Here is a 23,439-nt window from a genome sequence, read left to right as displayed (position 1 = left end):
ATTTCCCACACAGAAAAGTCCAGGACCAATCAGATTAACTGTAGAATTCTACCAAACATTTAAAGAATAATTAACACCAGTGCTTCACAAATGCTCCCAGGAAATTGAATAGGATGTGATGCTTCCCAATTCATTCTATGAGATCAGTGTTACCCTAATACCAAGACCAGAGAGAGACATCATTTAAAAAAAGAAGAAAAAGAAATTGCAGACCTATATCCCTACGGATATAGACTCAAAAATCCTCAATATGGCTTAAATAAATGGAAAGACATCCTGGATTCATGGGTTAGAACAATTAATATTATTAAGACAGCAATGCTACCCAAATGATCTACAGATTAAATGCAATTTTTATCAAAATTCCAACTGACTTTTTCTTCCAGAAATGGACAAGTTGACCCTAAAATTCATATAGAAACACAAGAGACCCTAAAATGCCAAATAGATATTGAAAAAAAAAGAACAGTTGGAGGATTCACACTTCCCAATTTCAAAACTTAGTACAAGCTACAGTGATCAGGGTGCCTGAGTTGCTAGGTCGGTTGAACATCCAACTCTTGATTTCAGCTCAGGTCCTGATCTCGGGGTTGAGGGATTGACCCCTGAGTGTGGCTCTACACTCAGCAGCATGGCAGTACAGTACTGGTATATAACAATAAACATAAAGATCAATGGAATAGAATTGGGAGCCAGAAATAAATTTTTGCCTTTACAGTCAACTGATTTTTGACAAGAATGTCAAGACCATTCAATGGAGAAAGAATAGTCCTTTCAGAGAATGGTACAGGGACAACTGGCTATCCACATGAAAATAATGAATTTGGCCCCCTATGTCACACTGTATATAAAAATTAAATCATAATGGATCAAAACCCTAAATGTAAAACCTAAAACTAAAAAACACAGGTAAATGTTTGTGACCTAGATTAGGCAGCAGATATGATACCTAAAGCATAAACAACAGAACAAAAATATAAACTGGATTTCATCAAAATTAAACTTTGGTGCATCAACGGACACTATCAAGTAAATGAAGACAATCCACAGAATGAGAGAAAATATTTGCCAACCATATAACTACATATTGTAGTATCAATCTAGTATCCAGGATGTTTAAAGAACTCTTACAACTCAACAATAAAAAGATAAACAGTCCGAGTAAAAATGAACAAAGGTTTTAAATAGACATTCACCCAAAGAAGATATACAAATGACCAATAAGTACATGAAAAATGTTCAACATACATTAAGTGCAATTCAAAATCACAATGGATTACCACTTTATACCCACTAGGATGGCTTCACACCCACTAGGATGGCTTCACACCCACTAGGATGGCTATAGCAAAAATAAACAAACAAACAAAAGCCCACCACCAAACAGAAAAGAGCAAGTATTGACAAAATTGTGGAGAAATTGGAATCATAATAAATCCTAGTGGAGATGAAAAATGGTGCAGCCACTGTGGAAAATATTGGCAGTTCATCAAAAAGTTAATCAGAGTTACCATATGATCCAGCATTTACACTCTTAGGTACATACCAAGAGAATTAAAGAAATGTGTATATGAATGTTCATAGCAGCATTATTCATAATAGCCAAATGTGGAAACAACCCAATCACCCATCAACTGACAAATGGCTAAATAAAATATGCTACATGCGTACCATGATATATTATTTGGCCAGATAAAGAAATGATGTACATGCTATAACATGAATGAACCTTGAAAATACTATTCTAAGGAAAAGAAAAACCAATCACAAGCAATGACATATTATATGATTTCACCTATACGAAATGTCCAAATCAGGGAAATCTTTAGAGACAGAAAGCATAGTAATGGGAGTGCCTTGGTGGCCCAGTCGGTCAAGTGTTTGCCTTTGCCTCAAGTCATGATCTCAGGGTCCTGGAATCCAGCCCCACGTTGGGCTGCCTGACCCAAGGGGAGCCTGCTTTTCCCTCTCTTCCCTATTCATGTTCTCTCTCTCTCTCTTTCTCTCTCTCTCTCTCTGTATCTTTCAAATAAATAAATAAAATCTTAAAAAAAAAGAAAGCAGAGTAGTGGTAGCCTAGGGCTGGGGAGCAACTGGTGGGTGGATAGGGACATGGCAGTTAATGTGTATGGGGTTTCCTTTTGGGGTGATGAAAATATCTTAAAATTGACTATGGTTAGGATCACACATATCTGTGATTGTACTAAAAACCATTGAATTATACAATTAAACAGGTGAATTGTATGGAATATGAAGCTGTTTTTTAAAAAGTCTTGTAAACCAATGTTCATAGCTGTATTATTTATAATAGCCCCAAAATTGAAACAATCCAAATATCCATCACTTGAAGAATGGATAAACAAAAATATGGTGTAATCTATATGGTGGAATATTATGCAGCCATAAAAAGGAATGAAATACTGATACATGCTACCACATGGATGAACCTACCTCAAAAACATTATGCTAAGGGAAAGAAGCCAGACACAAAAAGCTACATATTGCATGATTCCATTTATATGCAATGTCCAGAACAGACAAATCTGTAGAGACACAAATTTGATTAAGGATGATCAGGATATGTGGGCAGTCACTCCTATGATTAGGAGTGACTATTAACAAGTATGAGGTTTGGGGGATGAAGGAGATGTTCTGAAATTAGATAGTGATGATGGTTACACAATATTGTGAATATATTAGAAGCCACTGTATTGTACACTTTAAAATGGTGAGTTTTTAAATATATCTCATTTTTCTAATTGCCCTGAAAAGACTATATAGGAGTAAATTCTCATTTAATGACAGTACTGAAAAAGAAAAAAGAACCAGTCGCCAGTTAATCAAGAGAACCAACAGAATGGTTTTCTAGAAGCTTGGGGAGGAGTTTTAAGGAGAGTCAACCATTCAAACAATTTCCCATGTGTTGATTCCATTCTCACCAGGCATCCTTTTAATTATAGTTTGGCTTCTTGTGCACATTTCCCTTTTTAAAGATTTTATTTATTTATTCATTAGAGACACACACAGAGAGAGGCAGAGACACAAGCAGAGGGAGAACCAGGCTCCATGCAGGGAGCCCGCCGTGGGACTCGATCCTGGGTCTCCAGAATCACACCCTGGACTGAAGGTGGCGCGAAACCGCTGAGCCACTGGGGCTGCCCTGCACATTTCCTTTTGAGAGAAAATTTGCTTACCAGGGTTTTCTAATCTTCTTGGTTGTTATATTTTCCACGAAAAAAGAATAACTTGGAGTGGAATTTTGATTTGGTTTGTAAATGTTTTCTGATCATCCCACTGAGGCAATTTGATGTTTCCCTCTCCTAATTTTAGTATGGATGTGGAGGCAGAGAAAAGTACGTTGGGTCTTTAGTGTCTAGTGAGTAGGACTGGGGAAAAGCTTCCCTCCATGGGCTATAGATTTGCAAGTTTTAAATTTCATGTCTGTGCCAAAGGAGATGGTGGGCAGGCTGCAGATTGGTATAATTCAGTGACTGAATTTGTGTAAGTGTTAAGATTTTAAGTCTGGGTAATTTGAGAATGGGGCAACTAGTGCCATAGACTTTCTGAAGGTCTATTGGGAGAAGAAACTTTGTTTATTGTTCAGAACACACGTTTAGAGAGTGTGCAAGCAGTATCTTGGAACATGGTTTTGGTTTTTCTTTGGTAAATGTATACTTTTCTTAACATTTTAATAACATAATAGTTATTATGTCATAATAGACATCTATATGAGAGGAATAACAGAGTTGCAAGTGAAGCTATATTATTTAAAACAAATTTGATGACATTAACCAGTAATCTAAATAATCTTTTATTCCTTTTACTCATCTGGTTTATGTCTTTGCCTCTCAGGTACAATATCTCTTTTTATTGGTGTTTCTATCTCTTACATAAAAAGACGTTCCGAATACACATCTTCATAGTGTGCAGCCCAAATTTCAAGATTGCAACTCAGGTTGAACATTGAATTCACTGAGGAGATTGGCAACAGCGTGGGACCTTTAATCCTGGCCCTCTGCCAGCAGCTCAAGTCCCACGGCCCACTGTAAGAGTACCTTTGCCTTCGAGAATGTGTAAGACCACGCACATGTGCGCACCGCCCTCCACTGTCGGTTAGAAAAGAAACCCGGATGTGCAGGGGCGGGGAGGAGCTGGCGTCTACCCATGAGGCACTGCGCGTAGTTATATACTTTTGCCGTGGTCTGAGGCGCTCATTCCGCGCTGGGAGGCGCCGAGGCCGCCGCTGTTTTTGTGGCCGCCGCCTAGTGTCTTCGCGCTCCTCCCTTTCCTCCTCCTCTTTCTCCTCCTCCTTCGAGTCCCAGTCAGGGCGACCTGCACAGCTCGCGGTAAGTGATCCCCCGCCCCCGCCTGCTTCTCGCTGAAGCAGGCAGCGGCTCCGCCACACGGCCAGGGCCTCATTGCTCTGAGGGTGGCCGCGACGGCTCGGCTCTGAGGGGGGCAGGTTGAGGGTCTGGATGCTGGTGTGTGTTGCTAGGATCGCCCAGGGAGCGGGGGAGGGGACGAACTTGGCGGCACGGTGGCGGGTGGGCCACCATCTTGCGCCAGCCCCGGCGGGGGAGGGATCTCGAGAAGGTAGATGCTCGGCGGCAGGGTTTGGCGGCCCGCTCAGGCCGTGGCCGGGCGGGCCGCCGCCACCGCTGCCTCCTCACCACGCAGGGCCTATGCGTCTGTCAGTCCTCAGCTTGGTTTTGGCTTTTCTTTCTCAAGGCAACTCCCTTTGGTCTTTTGTATATTCGATACCAATATTTGGGGAGACCCGCCCACCCTCAAGTCTCTTCAGTCTTAAGAGACCAGAGAAGGTTCCGAACTTTCTGGCTTCTGGGTCCCTTAGGCCCCTCCTTTCAGTACAGGTTTCCTCATCCAGGTTACTGGTCATTCAGTGCCGATACCCTTGTTCTTGGCAAAGGGACTGTGCTTCACATTGTAGAAATCGTGCTCCATTCAGTTATTGTCTAGAAGAGAAGAGCCCTAAGGAGAAACGTGGAGTTAGATACGTAATTTTCTAGCAGTGAGCTGTGCACGTTTGGCTGAGATGGAAAAAATTATTTCATTTTGAGGTTTTATCCTTCCCTAGACACAGAGGGAGTTCCTCTTAAGTTATCTCAGTTTTAATGCTTTTTTAAAGGAGAAATCATAGAAGAAAATATCAAGTGTACCTAGCTTTTGCTAGCACAGGAGATCTTCATCCAAGGGATTCTCTTTGTTTGCAGAGATTTTTTAGTGGTTTTTTATCTGTGAACTTAAATTCTGCCTTTATTGTTTTCACGTTTGGACTGAATTTTAATGTCTTTTAGGGCCATTAAACATAAAATTGAAACCAAGAAATAGAGTTTCAAACTACAAAAGTCTCCTCTTAGCATTTCTGAGATGTCCTGTTTTGGGGGTTACTGTAAAAACTCAAGTTGTCTCTTAAGGAGACAGAACTTTACTGAGCTTATGAGGGAACTGGTTTGCTTATAAGTTAGGGGTGTGTGCCCTTGGTGCTTTAACTTCGGTACAAATCTCGCTATAATTGCGTCTTTCATTTGTATATTCATTGATAATCGTTCCTTTTAATGTTAGCTGTGGAGGGTTGGTAAAACTGTTTAGAAGGTGAGGAGATAGCCTCAAGGAGAAGACTTTCCCTGAGGCCACTTTGATAGGAAATGATAGAAGCAGCTATTGAACCTAGGTCTTCTGACTCCTCCAATGCTCAGTTCACTGTTATGCCCTACTTTTCATGGGAATGAGGTGGTCCAGGAGAGTAAGCAAGGACACTCATCTAAAAAAATATAGGAGATATTTTTCAATCCCCCTTTCCTTTTTATGTTTTTATTTTTAAGGCTTCATATCTTCTCAACTTTTTCATATTTAACTAATCTCGTTACTATTTTCAAACATGTTGAAAAGTTGAATAATAGCCCATTCTTCCATCAGAAGTAGTTATGATGTTGAAGGTCTCCAAATTTCAGCTTCCCTGTTCAACCCATTTTTCCTCACTTACGTTTTCTAGTCCAATCTGGTTTTTTCAGCACAATGTTTTACTACCCAGCACCAGCCTTTTTTTTTGGTAGAAAAGTTAAGTGGAAAGAGTATATAATTCTGTACCCCTGCTTCTCTCCCATTTGGCTTTTTTTTTAATTCTAGAGGACATTTAGAACCATACAAAAAAAATTGTTGCTGCTGTTATACTAATTGTACAGGAAAAATACTTAGATGAGAAGTGATTTTTGTGAATAGAAGGTAATCCATATTTTAGTGACAGGATATAGGAAACTTCTACTGAAAACATAGCTTGTTATTTCATAAGTAACTTTTTAGAAAAAAAAAAAACTTTTTGGGCAGCCTGGGTGGCTCAGTGGTTTAGTGCCGCCTTCAGCCCAGGGCGTGATCCTCGAGACCTGGGATCAAGTCCCATGTCAGGCTCCCTGCATGGAGCCTGCTTCTCCCTCTGCCTGTATCTCTGCCTCTCTCTCTCTCCTCTCTCTCTCTCTCTCTCTCTCTCTCTCTCTCTCTCTCTCTCTCTCATGAATAAATAAATATTTTAAATAACTTTTCAAAGAACAGAAATATTTATGATATATTCACTCATTAAATATATAACCCTGAATAATTTTTTCTGTCCTTCTGCTTCAGAGAAGGACTTAAAAATGTTTGGTTTTCATCAGATTTTAAATAATGACTCAGGAAGATGTGTTTTACTCAATAATTTGTATCAAAAATGTGTTTTTGATTCATTCTCTGCAAAGCAGTTTTCTTTTAAGGAGTGGTTTTATTAACTCTCACTATATCAAGGAAAATAGTGATCACTGTATCATCTGGATAAAATGGACCATTTTTACTTTATTTTTTATATTTTAAGTCATTTTACAAATAATTTTCATAAAAATAGTGAAATCAACTTTATTAGATATTTAACAAGGATTGAAACATGGTGTATTTATTTGTATATATTTAGAAAAAATACATTTCAGAAACTGATAAAAATAATTCAGCTATCTTTTATTAAAACAGGTATTAAAGACATTTGCAAAAATAAATCAGTTCCACTCTTCTCATTGAATTCTTTGTTTTAGAAAATAGTTTTAGAAAATAGTTATCTGGGATCCCTGGGTGGCGCAGCGGTTTGGCGCCTGCCTTTGGCCCAGGGCGTGATCCTGGAGACCCGGGATCGAATCCCGCGTCGGGCTCCCAGTGCATGGAGCCTGCTTCTCCCTCTGCCTGTGTCTCTGCCTCTCTCTCTCTCCCTCTGTGACTATCATAAATAAATTTAAAAAAAAATAAAAAAAAGAAAATAGTTGTCTTCATTAAAAATATATGAACATGTAATGGATTTATTACTTTAAATAATAGTGAACTTTTTTTCTCATTTTCAATTTCTAATATGGTAAGTATCAATAGATCTCCATATAAACAAAAAAGCTCATTTGTGTCCTCAAGTTTTAAGACTACAAAGAAGTCCTGAGATGTCCTGAGACCACAAAGCTTGAGAACTATTGATATGGTATGCTTTATTGGTAACAGTATCTTTACAGTTCTTTATATAAACTAGAGTATTGTTTTTCTTTGTAGCGCTTATATTCATCAACTTGCATGACTTCCAGTAAAGAAGGAAAACTTGAGCAAAATAAAGCCAAGTACTGTACAATAAATTTTCTTGTGCTTTATTTAATCTTCCCAATAGTGCTACAGGGAAGATATTACTGTTTTTATGTTACAGGTAGTAAAACTAAGCTCAGAGAGGTCGATTAAACATCCTTTAGGTTTGGCAATCAAAGTGGTAGATTGAAAATCCTGTTATTCAGCTCCTATGTCAAGTGTTTTCATTATTATACTCTACTCTTTTATTTGACATTTTCCATAGTGGGTAAGTTTAACTCCTATAAAATGTGAATTAACTAATAAGATTTCCTGAGGTTACTTTAGTAAGTAGTGGTTATAGAATATCTTATGAAACTTATATAAAATATTTTATTATGTAATTTGGCTTTGAAAAGTCAATTATTTTAGTCTTTTCTGCAGGTTATGCTTTTTACGTATGAATTACAATAAAAACATATTCTTATAGGTAAAATCTTTACCTGAATATGATACAAAAATTACTTTGTGGGGCACCTGGGTGGCTTAGTCATTTAAGTGCCTTTGGTTCAGGTCATGATCTTGGGGGTCCTGGGATTAAGCCTCACCTTGGGTTCCCTTCTCAGGTTCCCTTCTTCCTCTCCGTTTGCCCCTCCCCCTCACTTGTGTTCTCTCACTTGCTCTCTCTCAAATAAATAAATATTTTTAAAAATTACTTAGCAGAATGTAAATTTTATTATAGTGCTTCATCCCAAAAACTAACAAAAAATTTTTAAAATATAAGCAATCTTTGCAGTGTTATGCTATTGAACTTAAATCATAATGTCAGCTATTTTCCACAAATAGATGAAATCTGAAAGTTGACAGAGATAAAAAATTGAAAACCTAAATAAAATAAGGGGGAATAGTTATTACAGTTATTAAAGAAATATTTTCTCAAAATATGCAAGGATTTATGTGTTCAGACTTTCAAAAAAATTCCCACAATATAAAAACTTGTTAAACAGAAATAAGATGTGAGCCTAAGTTTTCCTTCTAAATTGTATGTGATTTGTTCCAAAAACCTGGTTTGAGAGTATCAATTGTTTAGGTACCAATGAAATTGTCTAAGGAACCAAGGTATAATCCAGTGTTTCTTGTATTTGAGTACCATACCGATTTCTCTTATTAGAAAGCATTTTCTTTTTTTTTTAAGTATTTTATTTATTTATTTGTTTGTTTGTTTGTTTGTTTGTTTATTTGACAGAGAGCGAGAGAGACTCCGCAAATAAGCAGAGTGGAAGGCAGAGGGAGACGGGGAAGCAGGCTCTCCCCTGAGCAGGGAGACTTAAGTGAATTTCGATCTCAGGACTCTGTGATCATGACCTGAGCGGAAGGCAGATGCTTAACCAACTGAGCCACCGAGGCACCCTGAAAACATTTTCATAGACATTTTCCTACTTAAAATGTTTTAAATATTTCTAGATGGGTGCATGGGTGGCTCAGTCGAGTAAGCATCTGCCTTTGGCTCAAGTCATGATCCCAGGGTCCTGGGATTGAGTCCTATGTCAGGCTCCCTGCTCCTCAGGGCATCTGCTTCTCTCTCTGCCCTTCTTCCTACTTGTTCTCTCTCTCTCTCTCCCCAAATAAAGTCCTTTAAAAATTAAATATTTTGGGCAGCCCTGGTGGCTCAGCGGTTTAGCACCACCTTTGGCGCAGGGCGTGATCCTGGAGTCCCAGGATCGAGTCCCACGTCAGGCTCCCTGCATGGAGCCTGCTTCTCCCTCTGCCTGTGCCTCTGCCTGCCTCCCTCTCTCTCTCTCTCTCTGTGTGTGTGTGTGTGTGTGTGTGTGTGTCTTTCATGATTAAATAAATAAAAATCTTAAAGGAAAAAAAAGTGCAGTACCATGTTAAAAAAATATTTCTAGAACTCTTACACAATCAAAAACAAAATAATCAAAACCACAAAACCAATGCAATTGGTTTGAATTTGAATCAACTTTAATACATTGAGTATTGTATTTTGATGAAACAAAGTTACTACCTACTTGTATTGCATTTTTCATACCTATCTAAACAATGACAAGATTTTTCTATTTGAATCTTTTCAATACCATCATTTCTATAGCTAACCGTACTGTCATTTGTCCTTCCTTTAGTGCAATTTTATCATTTAGATATTTTCTTCCTATATTCTTTAGTTTGTTATTAGCAGCAGCAAAACTGACAGTACTTGATGAAAATGGAGTAGTAAATACAGACAAAAACAGGACTACTGATATGATCCAGCAATTTCCACTTCTGGGAATTTATCTGAAGGAAATGAAAACACCAACTCTAAATAATATTTGCACCCCCATGTTCATTGCAGCATTATTTACAATAGCCAAGACAATGAAACAACTAGTGTCCATCATTGGATGAATGGATAAAAAAAATTTGGTGTATAGATATAAAATGGACTATTATTCAGCCACAAAATGATGGACCTTGAGGGCTTTATGCTAAGTGAAATAAACCGACAAATACTGTATGGTCTCATTGATATGTGGACCATTTAAAATAAAAGGAATATAAGGACACAGAGAACTTCTAGATACAGTTCTGGTGGTTGCCAGAGCTGGGGGTGTGGGATGGGGAGTTTGGTGAAGATAGCCAAAAGGTAAAAACTTCTGTGATATGTCTTGGGGATGTAATGTATAGCATAGTGACTACAGTTAATAAGACTGTATTGTATATATGAACATTTTTAGATAGCTAAAAAGTATATTGTTTTGGATAGAGCTCTCGCACTATCTGCAATATGTCTATTTACCACAGAGATCTGTTTGAAAAATATAGGGGTAATAAGCCACTGATGAGTGTGTTACTGTTCTTGAATGCAAGTACCAGAAACCTAGCTCAAGGTAAATTAAAACAAAAATAAACAATTATTCCTTCTTTTAGCTGAAAATTCTCAATAGATCATCTACTTCAAGCATGGCTAGCTTCAGGTATTTAAATGGTATTATCAGAACTTGAATATTTCCCTATCCTACCTTCTCTTCCTCTACCCCAGAATCTTATGGTTTTGGTATTTGTTGGTTTCTTTCTTAGACATTCTTTCTCCACATAGTGACTCCATCACTCCCAGGGTTATACCCTATCAGCTTATTATTTTTTCATCAACTTTACTGAAAGAAAATTCACATAATAGGGGCTCCTGGGTGGCTCAAGTTGGTTAGGTATACAACTTGATTTTGGCTCAGGTCACGATCTCAGGGTCCTGGGATCAAGCCCAGTGTTGGGCTCTGCACTTAGCAGAAGTCTGATCGAGATTCTCTCTCCCCCCATCTCTCTGCCCTCCCCATCCCGCACACTCTCTCTCTCTAAAATAAATAAATAAATCTTTTTTTAAATTTTTTTATTTTTTATTTATTTATGATAGTCACAGAGAGAGAGAGAGAGAGAGAGGCAGAGACACAGGCAGAGGGAGAAGCAGGCTCCATGCACCGGGAGCCCGATATGGGATTCGATCCCGGGTCTCCAGGATCCCGCCCTGGGCCAAAGGCAGGCGCCAAACCGCTGCGCCACCCAGGGATCCCAAATAAATAAATCTTTTAAAAATTCACATAACATACAATTCAACCATTTGAAGTGTACAATTTAATGGTTTTAATATAGTCACGGTGGCATGTAACCATAACGACAGTCAATTTAGAACATTTCATCACTCCCAAAAGAAACCCCATATTCATTAGGAGCTACTCCCCACTTCTCCAACCCTCCCAGCCCTAAGCAACCACTACTGTACTTTCTTTATGAATTTGCCATTTCTGGACATTTCATACAAATGAAGTCATAGAATACATGGTATTTTTTATTGGTTTCCTTCACTTAATATGTTCCCAAGGTTCATCCATGTTATGGTATTTATATCAGTATTTTATTCCTTTTATGACTGAATATTATTCCATCATATAGGTATAACACATTTTGTTTATCCACTCATCAGGCATGTGGGTTGTTTCCACTTTTGGCTATTATAAATAATGCTGCTATGCACATTCCCATGTACAAGTTTTTGTATGACCATATGTTTTCAATTCTCTCTTACTTGGAGTGGAATTGCTGTGTCATATGGTAACTATGGTTTAACATTGTAAGTGACTGCCAAAGTATTTTCCACAGTGTCTGCACCATTTCATATTCCCACCAGCAGTGTATGAGAGTTCTAATTTCTCCATATCCTTGCCAACACTTGTTATTATCTGCCTTTTTGATTATAGCCATCCTAGTAGGTATGAAATGCACATAGCATACAATTTACCATTTTAACTATTTTGATCTATTAACATTTTTGAGAATTTTGTAGAATTGAACTCTTAAAAAAATAGATGAATTTTAAATATATAGAAACTGAAACCATAAAACATCTAAATAGTAATTATAATTATTTATATAAGCAGTTTCCAAAAACTGGATTGTATTCCAAGAGGTCTCTCATTAGTTACTTGGAATTCATTCCCCCCCCATAGGAATAGTGTATTAAATATGGGCATAGTATCTCTATCTGAGTCAATAGCTGAAGTAGAGTGTTCTTTTCTGTTCTTCCTATTTTGGTGCCAGCTCCGAGTTGCAGAAACTAGAGACCCTCTGGAGCTGCTATTATGGGAGCTCTAAGGTCCCCATTGCTTGTTTTGCTGGGTTTCTTTGACATTTCTTTGCCAGATGACCTCCAATATAATTCCTTGCATTGCCACCAAAAATCTGAAATTATGACTTGAGAGGTTTTTTCTGTGTGTGTGTGTGTGTGTGTGTGCGTGTGTGTGTGTGTGTGTGTGGTGATAGTTTTGCAGGGCTTGACTGCCTTATTGGATAGCACAGCTTTAGATGAAGTTACTATTCTAATGACATTTGAGGATTTCTGATTTTTTAGAATGTTTATAAATGTACCAATTGAAGCTCTTTGGTGGCTGTTACAGGCCTCAAAATTCATCTCTGTAGTCACAGGCAGTGGATATGACTTGCTTATATAAACTACTTGTACGTTTAATACTAATTTTAGGCTACTTGTGCCAATAGATATTTTATGTGAGCATTTAATAAAAGTGTTATACATGAATCTTCATTGGCTATGTAGTTGTGTTTCTTTAAAAAAAATCTGTTGTTCCTGGTAGCATTAGGTTTTTAATGCTGAGCAAGAATTGACATGTATTTATCTACTTGCCATATGCATTACCTTAATTCTAGTTTAGGGAGAAATGGTAACTATTCAAATAATTGAGTTAAAGATATTTGAATAGTCAGATCTCAAAACCAGGGAAATTTACTTAAGTACAGGATTCACTTGAGATCTTGTGATAGTAATTCAAATATTCATACCTGTAACTTCTTCTGAAGTTAAAAGTAGGTTTTTTTCCTTTGGTCTAATTCAGTCTAAATAGTTTGGAATTGGAAAAAGCAGCAAAGCTTGCTTTTACCAGTCTGAAAATAAACACAAATGTGAAGGCTCAGCTCTGTTTATCCTAATACTTTAGATTTCTGATGACTACTTTTTTTTACTTTTTTTGTTTTATAACTGAAATAGGTTTTTTTTTTTAAGATTTACTTATTTAGGGATCCCTGGGTGGTGCAGCGGTTTGGTGCCTGCCTTTGGCCCGGGGCGCGATCCTGGAGACCCAGGATCGAATCCCACATCGGGCTCCTGGTGCATGGAGCCTGCTACTCCCTCTGCCTATGTCTCTGCGCCTCTCTCTCTCTCTCTCTCTCTCTCTCTCTCTCTGTGACTATCATAAATAAATAAAAATTTAAAAAAATTTAAAAAAAAGATTTACTTATTTATTTGTGTGTGTGAGAGAGAGAGGATGCACGTGCACACACACACAACCACACACACAGAGGGAGCAGGAGCAGGAGCAGCAGACTCACCACTGAGCAGGGAGCCCAGTGAAGGACTGGATCCCAGGACCCTGGGATTCTGACCTAAGCTGAAGAAAGACACTTAATTGACTGGGCCACCCAGGCATCCCTGAAATAGTTTTTAAAAACACATTTATTTTGTTTGTAAAGAATATGTGTGCATAAGAATTCAGAACACAAATTCCTGCTTTAAAGAAAGCAATTGAAAAAAAATTGATAATGTTTAATATAAGTGCCTTTTTGAAAGCCCAAAGAACTATAGATATATTAGACTAAAGGCACGGACTATGATTTATTCATCTTAATTTTTTCCCTAGAACTGAGCATATCACTTCGAGCACAGAAGACAATGAATTAATGAATTAATCTATGATGAAGTTTATGCAACTAATTTTCTCTTCCTTACAGTTAGTGTTAATAAGAAATAAAAATATAGGGCAGCCCCAGTGGCGCAGCGGTTTAGCGCCGCCTGCAGCCCAGGGCGTGATCCTGGAGACCCGGGATCGAGTCCCACGTCGGGTTCCCTGCATGGAACCTGCTTCTCCCTCTGCCTGTGTCTCTGCCTCTCTCTCTCTCTCTTTCTGTGACACTCTATGAATAAATAAATAAATAATCTTTAAAAAAAAAGAAATAAAAATATATAAACTAAAACTTTTTTGTATGTGTTTTCCTGTAATATTTATTTCTGAAATACAGAAAATAAGTAATGGTTAAAGATGTCACTTTAGCATTTCAAAATTGAGATTAACTAAAACATGTAGTACAAATTGATTACTCATATTTACAAAAAGGTGCTTTTCAAAATTTATTTGTAATTTAATAATCTATGAGATTTCTTCAAGTCATAAAGACTTAATACTTTAAACATTTTATTTGCTAAATTTGCATTTACAATTAGGTTAAGTGAGTAGCATGTGTATATCAAACCTATCAAACTCAAAAGGTAAGATTTTTGTAGGAGAAAATGATTAAATGTGAATACATTTAATAAATCCACTCTAATAGTAGGTATCTTTATTTTACAGGGCAGAAAACTAAGACCTAACTTGCTGTCTTCTCTTGAGTCATATGGTGAGTTTGCTGGAGATCAAAATTAGACCCAAAGATTTCTGAATCCCAAGTTTCATGTTTCAATATTTGGTGTTAAAGGAATAAAGGAACTCATAAAATTGGTGGTTGTTATGTGTTGGTGCCTAGGTGACTCTGCAACTTGATGGATGACGACAACGACAACCCTTCTCAATCAAAAAGTAAGTATTGCTGCTGCAAGTGATACTAGTATGCATGGCTTTTGTACTGATAATCTTGCTTCATGAGAATAGATGAGAGAAACAAGTATGCACATTTAAAAAATACTTAAATTTATTAAAGTAATACATGATCATAGTAAAAGAAGACAACATATAATAAAAATGTCTGTAAAGTAGAAATGAAGTGTTTCTCATCTCCAGAGGTAACTACTATTATTGTTTGTTGTACATAATCGCAAACTATTTTCTCTGCATAGACAAAAAATAAATTATTTCTAAATAAGACCATATTATATATGCTATTATGTGCCTTTAAAATTTTTTTACTCAACAATCTATCTTGAAATATTGACAGTGGTAGTACCCAGTTAAAAAAATGAGGAAGACCTATGTGTCAGACGTGGTATCAAGACTATGGCATCGACATAGATATAAATGATTTTTATATTTTTTAAAGATTTTATTTATTGATTTTTCTATTATCTGTATATATGTGCCCTTATTTTTTTTTTTATTTGGCATTGCCTGACTGCCTAGTTTCTTAGTTCACTGATTATCATGTTAAGGGCTGATGCTTATCCAATAGACTACCATGTATAGGAGGAGATACAAAGGAAAAAGAAAGTAATTTCTTCACTCTTACTTTGTATCTTAGTTTGGTATGAAACGTGTACAGTTAAGAAATACACATCAAGAGGGATGCCTGGGTGGCTCAGTCTGTAGAGCCCTGACTCTTGATCTCAGGGTCATGAGCTCAAGCCCCATATTAGGTGTGGAGCCGACTTAAAAAAATACACTTTAAGAAACAGTGAGCATGGGATCCCTGGGTGGCTCAGCAGTCTGACGCCTGCCTTCGGCCCAGGGCATAATCCTGGAGTCCCGGGATCTAGTCCCACATCAGGCTTCCTGCAAGGAGCCTGCTTCTCCTCTGTCTGTGTCTCTGCCTCTCTCTCCCTCTCTCTGTGTGTGTGTCTCATGAATAAATAAATAAAATCTTTTTTTAAAAAAAAGAAACAGTTTGAGATCATATAAAGTTAATATTGAACTGCATGGCATAGAATGTCAATGTAGTAAAAGGTGGAGGAAAAACAAGGTCTACTGGTTTATTGAGGAAGTTGTAACTGAACCAAGAGTTGGGAATTAAGATTTTGTTGAGTATTTGCTTGAGGTTAGGTTAGTATTTTATGTAACGTTTTTCTCAGTCTACATTGCCACTTCTATTAGGTAGATATTGTACCCATAATAGAGTTGAAAAAACAAGATACAAGTAATTTGACCTGAGCCAAAGGCAGATGCTGAGCCACCCAGGCACTCCCTCAGTACTTTTTAAAAAGCATAACAATGCATGCATAGTTTTAGAAAAGAAATAATCTGGAAATTATAAGTACATAACCAGTTTCTTGAACGGTAAGTGTGAGAGAGAGTGGTGTGCATGTGTTCTGGGCCTGTTACTCCTTATTTTCAATAGTTGAACTTTTTTTCTAATAGTTATTTCCATATTTCTAAATTTTTAACACATTCACACATACCATATATATATGTATGTGTGTGTGTGTGTATATATATATATATATATATATATATGTATACTGTTCTTTATCCATTTATCAGTCAATGGACATTTGGGCCATTTTGATAATTTGGCTCTTGTAGATAATGCTGCTGTAAACATAGAGGTGCATATATCCCTTTGAATTAGTATTTTTGTGTCCTTTGGGTAAATACCTAGTAGTGCAGTTGCTGGATTATGGAGTAGTTCTGTTTTTAACTTTTTGAGGATCCTCCGTACTGTTTTCCAGAGAGACTGCACCAGTTTGCATTCCCACCAACAGTGCAGAAAGGTTCCCCTTTCTCCATATCCTCGTCAACACCTGTTGTTTCTTGTGTTCTTTTATCCTTCTAACAGGTGTGAGGTGATATCTCATTGTGGTTTTCATTTACAAGTTTTGGATTTGATTATTCTTAAAATTTATTGGCAACTACTAATAACTACTGTTGTCTGTTACTTAGCTGGCTAGCTTAATTTTACTAGTCTAGATCTTAGAAATTGAATGGCATTTCTTATTTTTAGTAGCAGGTACTGACTGCAAATATCAATTCAGTAATTAACATTAAGATTGTTAAAGTATATCTTAACTATCATACTATGCATTGCAAAAAAGTTATTTAAAAAAATAAGATGTGGGGGCGCCGAGGTGGCTCAGCGGTTGAGTGTCTGCCTTCAGCTCAGGGCATGATCCCGGGGTCCTGGGATCGAGTCCCACGTAGGGCTCCCTGAATGGAGCCTGCTTCTCCCTCTCCCTCTGCCTCTGCCTTTCTCTCTCTGTGTCTCTCATGAATAAATAAATAAAATCTTTAAAAAAATAAGATGTGTTTCTCCTTTTGAAAATTAGATAATTCAAAAATGGCAGAACTCTTTATGGAATGTGAAGAAGAAGAGCTGGAACCATGGCAGAAGAAAGTTGAAGAAATTCTGGATGAAGATGATGATGAGCTGATCTTTGTTGGAGAGATATCAAGTTCAAAACCAGCCATTTCAAGTAAGCATTTATTTCAGGGAAGTAAAGTTTTATAAGTTGCTGTTTCTAATAGGAAAACACGTGGACTGTCTTATACATCCTTGTTATTCTGTAAGGAGTTGGAGCATACAGGTCAGTAAGAATTTGTGAGAATAAGAGGGAGGATCTGGTTGGGGACTTGAGTAGGGTGAAGAGGTTGAAATATCATTTGAGAGAAAAGGGAAATGTTAACTAAGTTAACTAAAGATTAAGATTAACTAACAGCACTATAAGCCCTCTGAAATTGGAAATCATAAGTTTAGTGGAGCTAAGTAGCCTATTCACCTCTTAATTGTTAATTTTTCTTTTTCTCCTTTAAGCCCAAACATACTTAGAAAAGGAAGTGTTTGGAATGCCTTGCTTAAAATATCAGAATACTAAATAAGTTTGTGTTAGTCTATGATGGGGGTTCTCATATCTAGGCAACTACCTCATTACAGTGTCATCTTGAATCATGGCTACAAAATGAACAGGCACTGCATGATTATACAATCTCTAGTATGTGTACCACTATGGGCTATAGTTTCTGGCCACACCCATCTTCCAGCAACTCCTCATTATATTCATGAAGGAAGGAAGGTCTGGTCTTTAGCCACTGTACTTGTACAGTGCAGGCAGTTAGCACACTTAATCATCTTGGCCTTCTAGCAGAATCCAGTAATTTGGTGGATTGTTAGATTTCAGTTAGAGTAATTAGACTTGATATTGTGATAATGTTATAGTGATGGCACTTGTTAAAGTGAAAAGTGTGTATAAACTGCAGAAGAACAATATACTGAATTTCGGGGTACAAAGATGAAGTAGGTTCTTTTTCATTATATTTACTTTTTTTAAGCCAGGATGATTTAGCAAAGAATGTAGCCAGCATACCAGTGTTCTCTTACTTACCTAGGCAGTGTGTAATATTGTGGTTAAGAAATGAGTTTTTAATTTTTTGAAAACTCTGTTCTTCTCTTGACTCTAAACTTCGAATAGCACTTCTATTCAGTTTTATCAGAGAGAGAATAATATAATTTAATTCTCAATATCATTTCCTGCGGCAAATTGAGAGATGCTAAGTGGAATGCCACTTCAATTATAAAATGAAGTAAGTATGTTGGCATGTTTGTTGCTGATAGTGGAACAGAATATTATAATTTTTGTTTCCTAGTTGCTGTGATTATTTTTATCCTAAAATATTACCATATTTCAAAATTATTGTTCAGATCATCTTATTGAAAGCATAGCCGTTCACGTTGGATTTATATCAACTGTAGATAACTGTTGACTAGGATAATGTGTATTAGTTTTAAGTGATTCTATCAGAAAGAAACTTGACCCCAGTGAAATTTCTTTTCTAAATGAACTCAAAATTTAAATGATTTTATTGATGTTTTTTATGTGTGAGCCATAAAATATTTTTGGTATATGGAACATGAGCTAAATATTTATTTTATTTTTTTTTTTGGCTCTTACTCATTTTTATTCAACAATTCAGCAACATACACTTAAATACAAATCTATCTGTGGCAGTTCACAAAGTGCTATGTTAGGAAAGGGGGTTTTCAAGTTTGATTCTTTTTTTTTTTTTTTATGGAACTGGAGGGTATTATGCTGAGTGAAGTAAGTCAATCGGAGAAGGACAAACAGTGTATGTTCTCACTCATTTGGGGAATATGAATAATAGTGAAGGGGAATATAAGGGAAGGGAGAAGAAATGTGTGGGAGATATCAGAAAGGGACACAGAACATAAAGACTTCTAACTCTGGGAAATGAACTAGGGGTGGTGGAAGGGGAGGAGGGCGGGGGGTGGGGGTGAATGGGTGACAGGCACGGAGGGGGACACTTGACGGGATGAGCACTGGGTGTTATTCTGTATGTTGGTAAATTGAACACCAATAAAAATTAATTTATAAAAATAAATAAATAAATAAATAAATAAATAAATAAATAAATAAATAAATAAATAAATAAATATTTATATAGAATCATCATAGGGCAGCCCAGGTGGCTCAGCAGTTTAGCGCCACCTTCAGTCCAGGGCCTGATCCTGGAGACCCGGGATCAAGTCCCATGTCAGGCTCCCCGCATGGAGCCTGCTTCTCCCTCTGCCTGTATCTCTGCCTCTCTCTTTCTCTCTCTCTCTCTCTCATAAATAAATAAAATATTTTTAAAAAAGAACCATCATGAAGTTGGGGCGATGATAAAAAGTTGTGTTTGATAGATTACAGTCACCAAAAAGTACTACAGGTTTAACTCTTTAATGGCTTGAGTAAATACTTATTTTAAATTTCTGAATGAAAACAATATCAAGTTGGTTGAGATTTTTCTCCTAGAAGACTTCTGTAGTACGCAGTCTTAGAGTACTGAATTTCCATTATCATAAAACAACCCTACTGTTGTGTGACCCTTTACTTTATGGAATTATTCTATGACATCTGATTCTTTTCTACTGGGAGGAGAAAAAGGAAAAATTTTGAGGTTTTATGGTATTTTTAAAATGCTTCCACCTTTTCCTGATGAGCAATTTTAGGCAAATCTCTACTTTTCCAAATTTTTGATTCCTTAATAACCTAGAAGTTATGGGTTCACATGGGTACAGGAGTGAGCAATCTTAAACTGATACATAGGGTTGTGAGAGACTCAAATTGACTTTCGGTATAATAGTAGATTTGAGATACTCTGGTAAACTCTAAATTTAGTCTGCAGTCTTCAGTAGTGTCCTTTTCAGAATTTCAGTGGTACAGATACTATGATCAGCTTACCCATGATGAAACTTCCAGGGTTTTAGGGGTATGAATGTGGCATGGGGAATGGGGAAGGGTTTGATCTGGAATCACCATTGAGAGAAAGAAATATACTTCAATTATTAGTTGTCTGTGGATATATTTTTGGAGTTTTCTTATTTTAATATACAAATAATGAATTTTAAAATAAATACAATTTTTGTAGATATTTTGAACAGAGGCAACCCCAGCTCATCTTCAAAGGGAATAAAGAATGAGACACTCACTCAAGGTATAGCATTATTATACCATTTTAATCTTAAAGTGAAATATTTTGACAAAATTGGTTGTATAGAAAAATATTCAGTATATTGTGTAATTTTAAAATGCAGGTGCTACTGATCCATTCAAGCCTGCAAGTCAACACTACAAAGATCCAACATCAAATCCAGTGGCTGCCTTGCCTAAATGTCATCCTGAATCTAAATCTTCACAAAACTCTGCTATTGTTCAGAATGTGTCTAAACCTGTAAGTGTTTCTGAAACTACACAATTAGCTCAGGGACACATTGAATATTATAACACCCATTTCGAATTGTGGACTATCATAGCTAGTCACCATTCCATAATCACGATCAGAAAATGTCACTATCTTTATGACAACTCAACCAATACCTGTAACTGTAGGAACTAACCAACTTGTCAATAAATCAGGTAATATGCTTAAATTAACTAGGTATAATATTGAAAACTATGCTATCTAAAGGTGAGTAAAAATAGTCAGTAATGAATGTTGTATAATGGCAAAATTCCTAAGAGGGTAAACAGAACCAGGTATTCTTATTTGGGAAGATTGTTCTGAGGTCATTGTTGCTGTTTGCTTTGAAAACATATTTTCATGGCTTAGCTTTTAAAAATTTTAACAGAAGTAATATTTAATGGTATTATTTAACATTTGTTATTCTGTTGTTATGGGTAAGTCTTTATTCTAAATGCTGTATATAAATTAATATATATTTTTTTAAATTAATATATTTAATTCTTCTGATTTCCCTATGAGGTAGGCATGATTATCATCTCCATTTCATAGTTGAGGAAACAGACTCAGGCTAAATAAATCACTCAAGGCCATAGCTGGTAAATCAAGGATGGATCTGGGATTTGCTGAGCAGGGAGCCTGATGCAGGGCTCAATCCCAGGACCCTGAGATCATGACCTGAGCCAAAGTCAGATGCCTAACCAACTGAGCCACCCAGGTGCCCCAGCCCAGAGGTTTTAAAATATGCATGTACACCTATCCATTCATACATTTAAGTATTGCTATACATAGAAATGTTGCCTTAAAGCAACATTATAGTTCACAGAATATTAGGGTTTCCATAAAACCTTTTCAGAGGTTCATGAAGTTAAAACTGTTGTGATAATTATGCTGAGACATTTCTTCTTTTCACTGTCAGCATTTGTACTGAAGATGCAAAAGCAATGGAGGGTAAAACTGCTGGAGCCTTAATTTGAATGAAGGCAATGGCACCAAATGGTACTGATAGTTTTTCATTAATGACCATCAAGCACTCACAGTAGAAAAATTTCACTTTCACTTGAGAATAACCTTGAAGAAGTAATAAATTACTATTTTCATTAACACTTATTTTGAAATACTCTGGGATGAAATGGGTAGTATGCATAAAGGACTTCTGTATCTACACTATGAAGGTTTTCTTGAGGAAAACCACTTGAATTGCAAACTGAACTAGCTGCTGTTTTAATGGAACACCATTTTTGCTTGAAAGAATGATCGACAAAGCACCATGTATTAATGATTGTAACGTAACAATGGTATCACAAAATTCAGCAGCTTAAAGCAGTATACACTTATTATCTCATGGTTTCTCTTAGGAGTCAAGGCATGGCTTTACTGGGTCCTCTGCTTCAAGGTCTCAAAAGGCTGCAATCAAGGTGTCAGCCAGAGCTGCTGTATCATTTAATACTGCTTCCAAACTCGCATGGTCCCTGGCAGTATCCAGTTCTTTGTGGGTTGTCAGGCTGAGGGCATCAGTTTATTGCTGGTGTCAGCCAGAGACTGCCCTCAGTTCTTTGCCATGTAAACCTTCCTCACATGGTTGCTATTTTAAAGCCAGCCGTGAAAAGTGAGTCCTCAGCAAAATGGGCGAACACAATCATGTACATTCTCTCACATTTGCCACATTCTGTTGGTTAAAAGCAATCACAGGCTCCCCCCACACTCAAGGAGAGATTACACGAGGGTGTAAATATCAGAAGGGAGTCATGGGGGCCACTTCTAGAATCTGCCACACAGTTTTTCAGTCCTTAAAAATGTACAAAGCATGCCTGTGATAGAAAAAAAAAAAAGCCTGATTGTATTCTTGCAAATGATAAGATTTGAGCTTTCAAGCAAAAATTAGATTTTTGTGGGTGGGGTGCCTGGCTGGCTCAGTTGGAGGAGCATGTGACTCTTGATTTCAGAGTGGTGCGTTTGAGCCCCACATTGGGGCTTTAAATAAAACCTTTTTAAAAACTAGATTTTTGGCAAACTTGTATCTGTATTCTGAAACAATTAATAGTAATATGAGTCCTGGAGGAGTAGTCCAAGAAACCTAGATGGAAAATGAAAGACTTGAGTGTTGATACTGTTTCTAGCTAAAGCATTGTTATAACCTCAGTGGGCTTCACTTTCTTCATTTTAAAAAGATTTTGTTTATTCATGAGAGACAGAGGCAGGCTCCACACAGGGAGCCCCATCCCAGGACTCCAGGATCATGCCCTGAGCTGAAGGCAGGTGCTTAACCACTGAGCCACCCAGGCATCCTGCTTTCTTCATTTTTAAAATGAGAATCTGGACCCAAACCACTGGCTCTCAAACTTGGATCCTCTAGGCAACCACAGCTGTTCTTAATAAAAACTTAATAGGTGTTCCTGATAACGACAGGCTGCCGTAAATGCTAAAATTATTTTATTTTAGCTGGAATCAGACTGATTCAGTGGTTTCTCATGCTATCATAAGCCGTTTGGCATTTAAGAAAAGCAAAATCAAAAACAAAACAAAAAAGGAACATGATTATTTACATGGAGACAGATGAAAATTATTAGGTCCTACCTTGGACCTAGGGAAGGAGAACAATGGAGGGGTAGTATCTTTCATATTTAAAAAATTAGAAACTAGAGCTCATTCAGACTCAGGACTTTTTGTTTTTGTTGGCATGGTTGTTTAATCCAGGCTCCCCAATCAATTTCCCAGTCCACCAGACCTTTAAAAACAGGTTTTTGTCATTTGATCTGGGGTGAGGTCTGGGCGTAATATGTTTTTTTTTAACTCTCTAGGTGATTCTAATGTGAGCCAGGGTGGAGAATGACCGATCTATATTTTCAAATAAATTGAAAATCCTATGTAAGGAAATTTTCTCTGAAAATTTTAAGCTTTTTTTCTTCTTTTTACCACAACAACTCTT

General features: G+C 37.0%; 1 protein-coding gene across 2 annotated transcripts in view; it reads left to right on the top strand.

Moving 5' to 3' along the window:
• Positions 1–4,209: 4,209 nt before the first annotated feature.
• ZNF280C (zinc finger protein 280C) overlaps positions 4,210–23,439 on the top strand; it is a 61,188-nt gene continuing 41,958 nt past the window's right edge. Inside the window, exons 1-6 of one of the 2 annotated variants that reach the window (XM_055338865.1) lie at positions 4,210–4,346; positions 14,484–14,529; positions 14,656–14,708; positions 17,102–17,248; positions 20,199–20,264; positions 20,365–20,501. In XM_055338865.1, coding sequence (XP_055194840.1) covers positions 14,672–14,708; positions 17,102–17,248; positions 20,199–20,264; positions 20,365–20,501 — 387 coding nt within the window. In that variant the 5' untranslated portion in view covers positions 4,210–4,346; positions 14,484–14,529; positions 14,656–14,671. The remainder of the gene's footprint in view (positions 4,347–14,483; positions 14,530–14,655; positions 14,709–17,101; positions 17,249–20,198; positions 20,265–20,364; positions 20,502–23,439) is intronic. The other variant, XM_055338864.1, reaches the window with a different exon arrangement.

Source organism: Nyctereutes procyonoides, unplaced genomic scaffold, assembly GCF_905146905.1.
Source record: "Nyctereutes procyonoides isolate TBG_1078 unplaced genomic scaffold, NYPRO_anot_genome, whole genome shotgun sequence".
In the NCBI taxonomy this organism is placed as follows: domain Eukaryota; kingdom Metazoa; phylum Chordata; class Mammalia; order Carnivora; family Canidae; genus Nyctereutes; species Nyctereutes procyonoides.
Note: the sequence above shows the minus strand (reverse complement) of the source record. Positions and strands in the feature narration are given on the sequence as shown.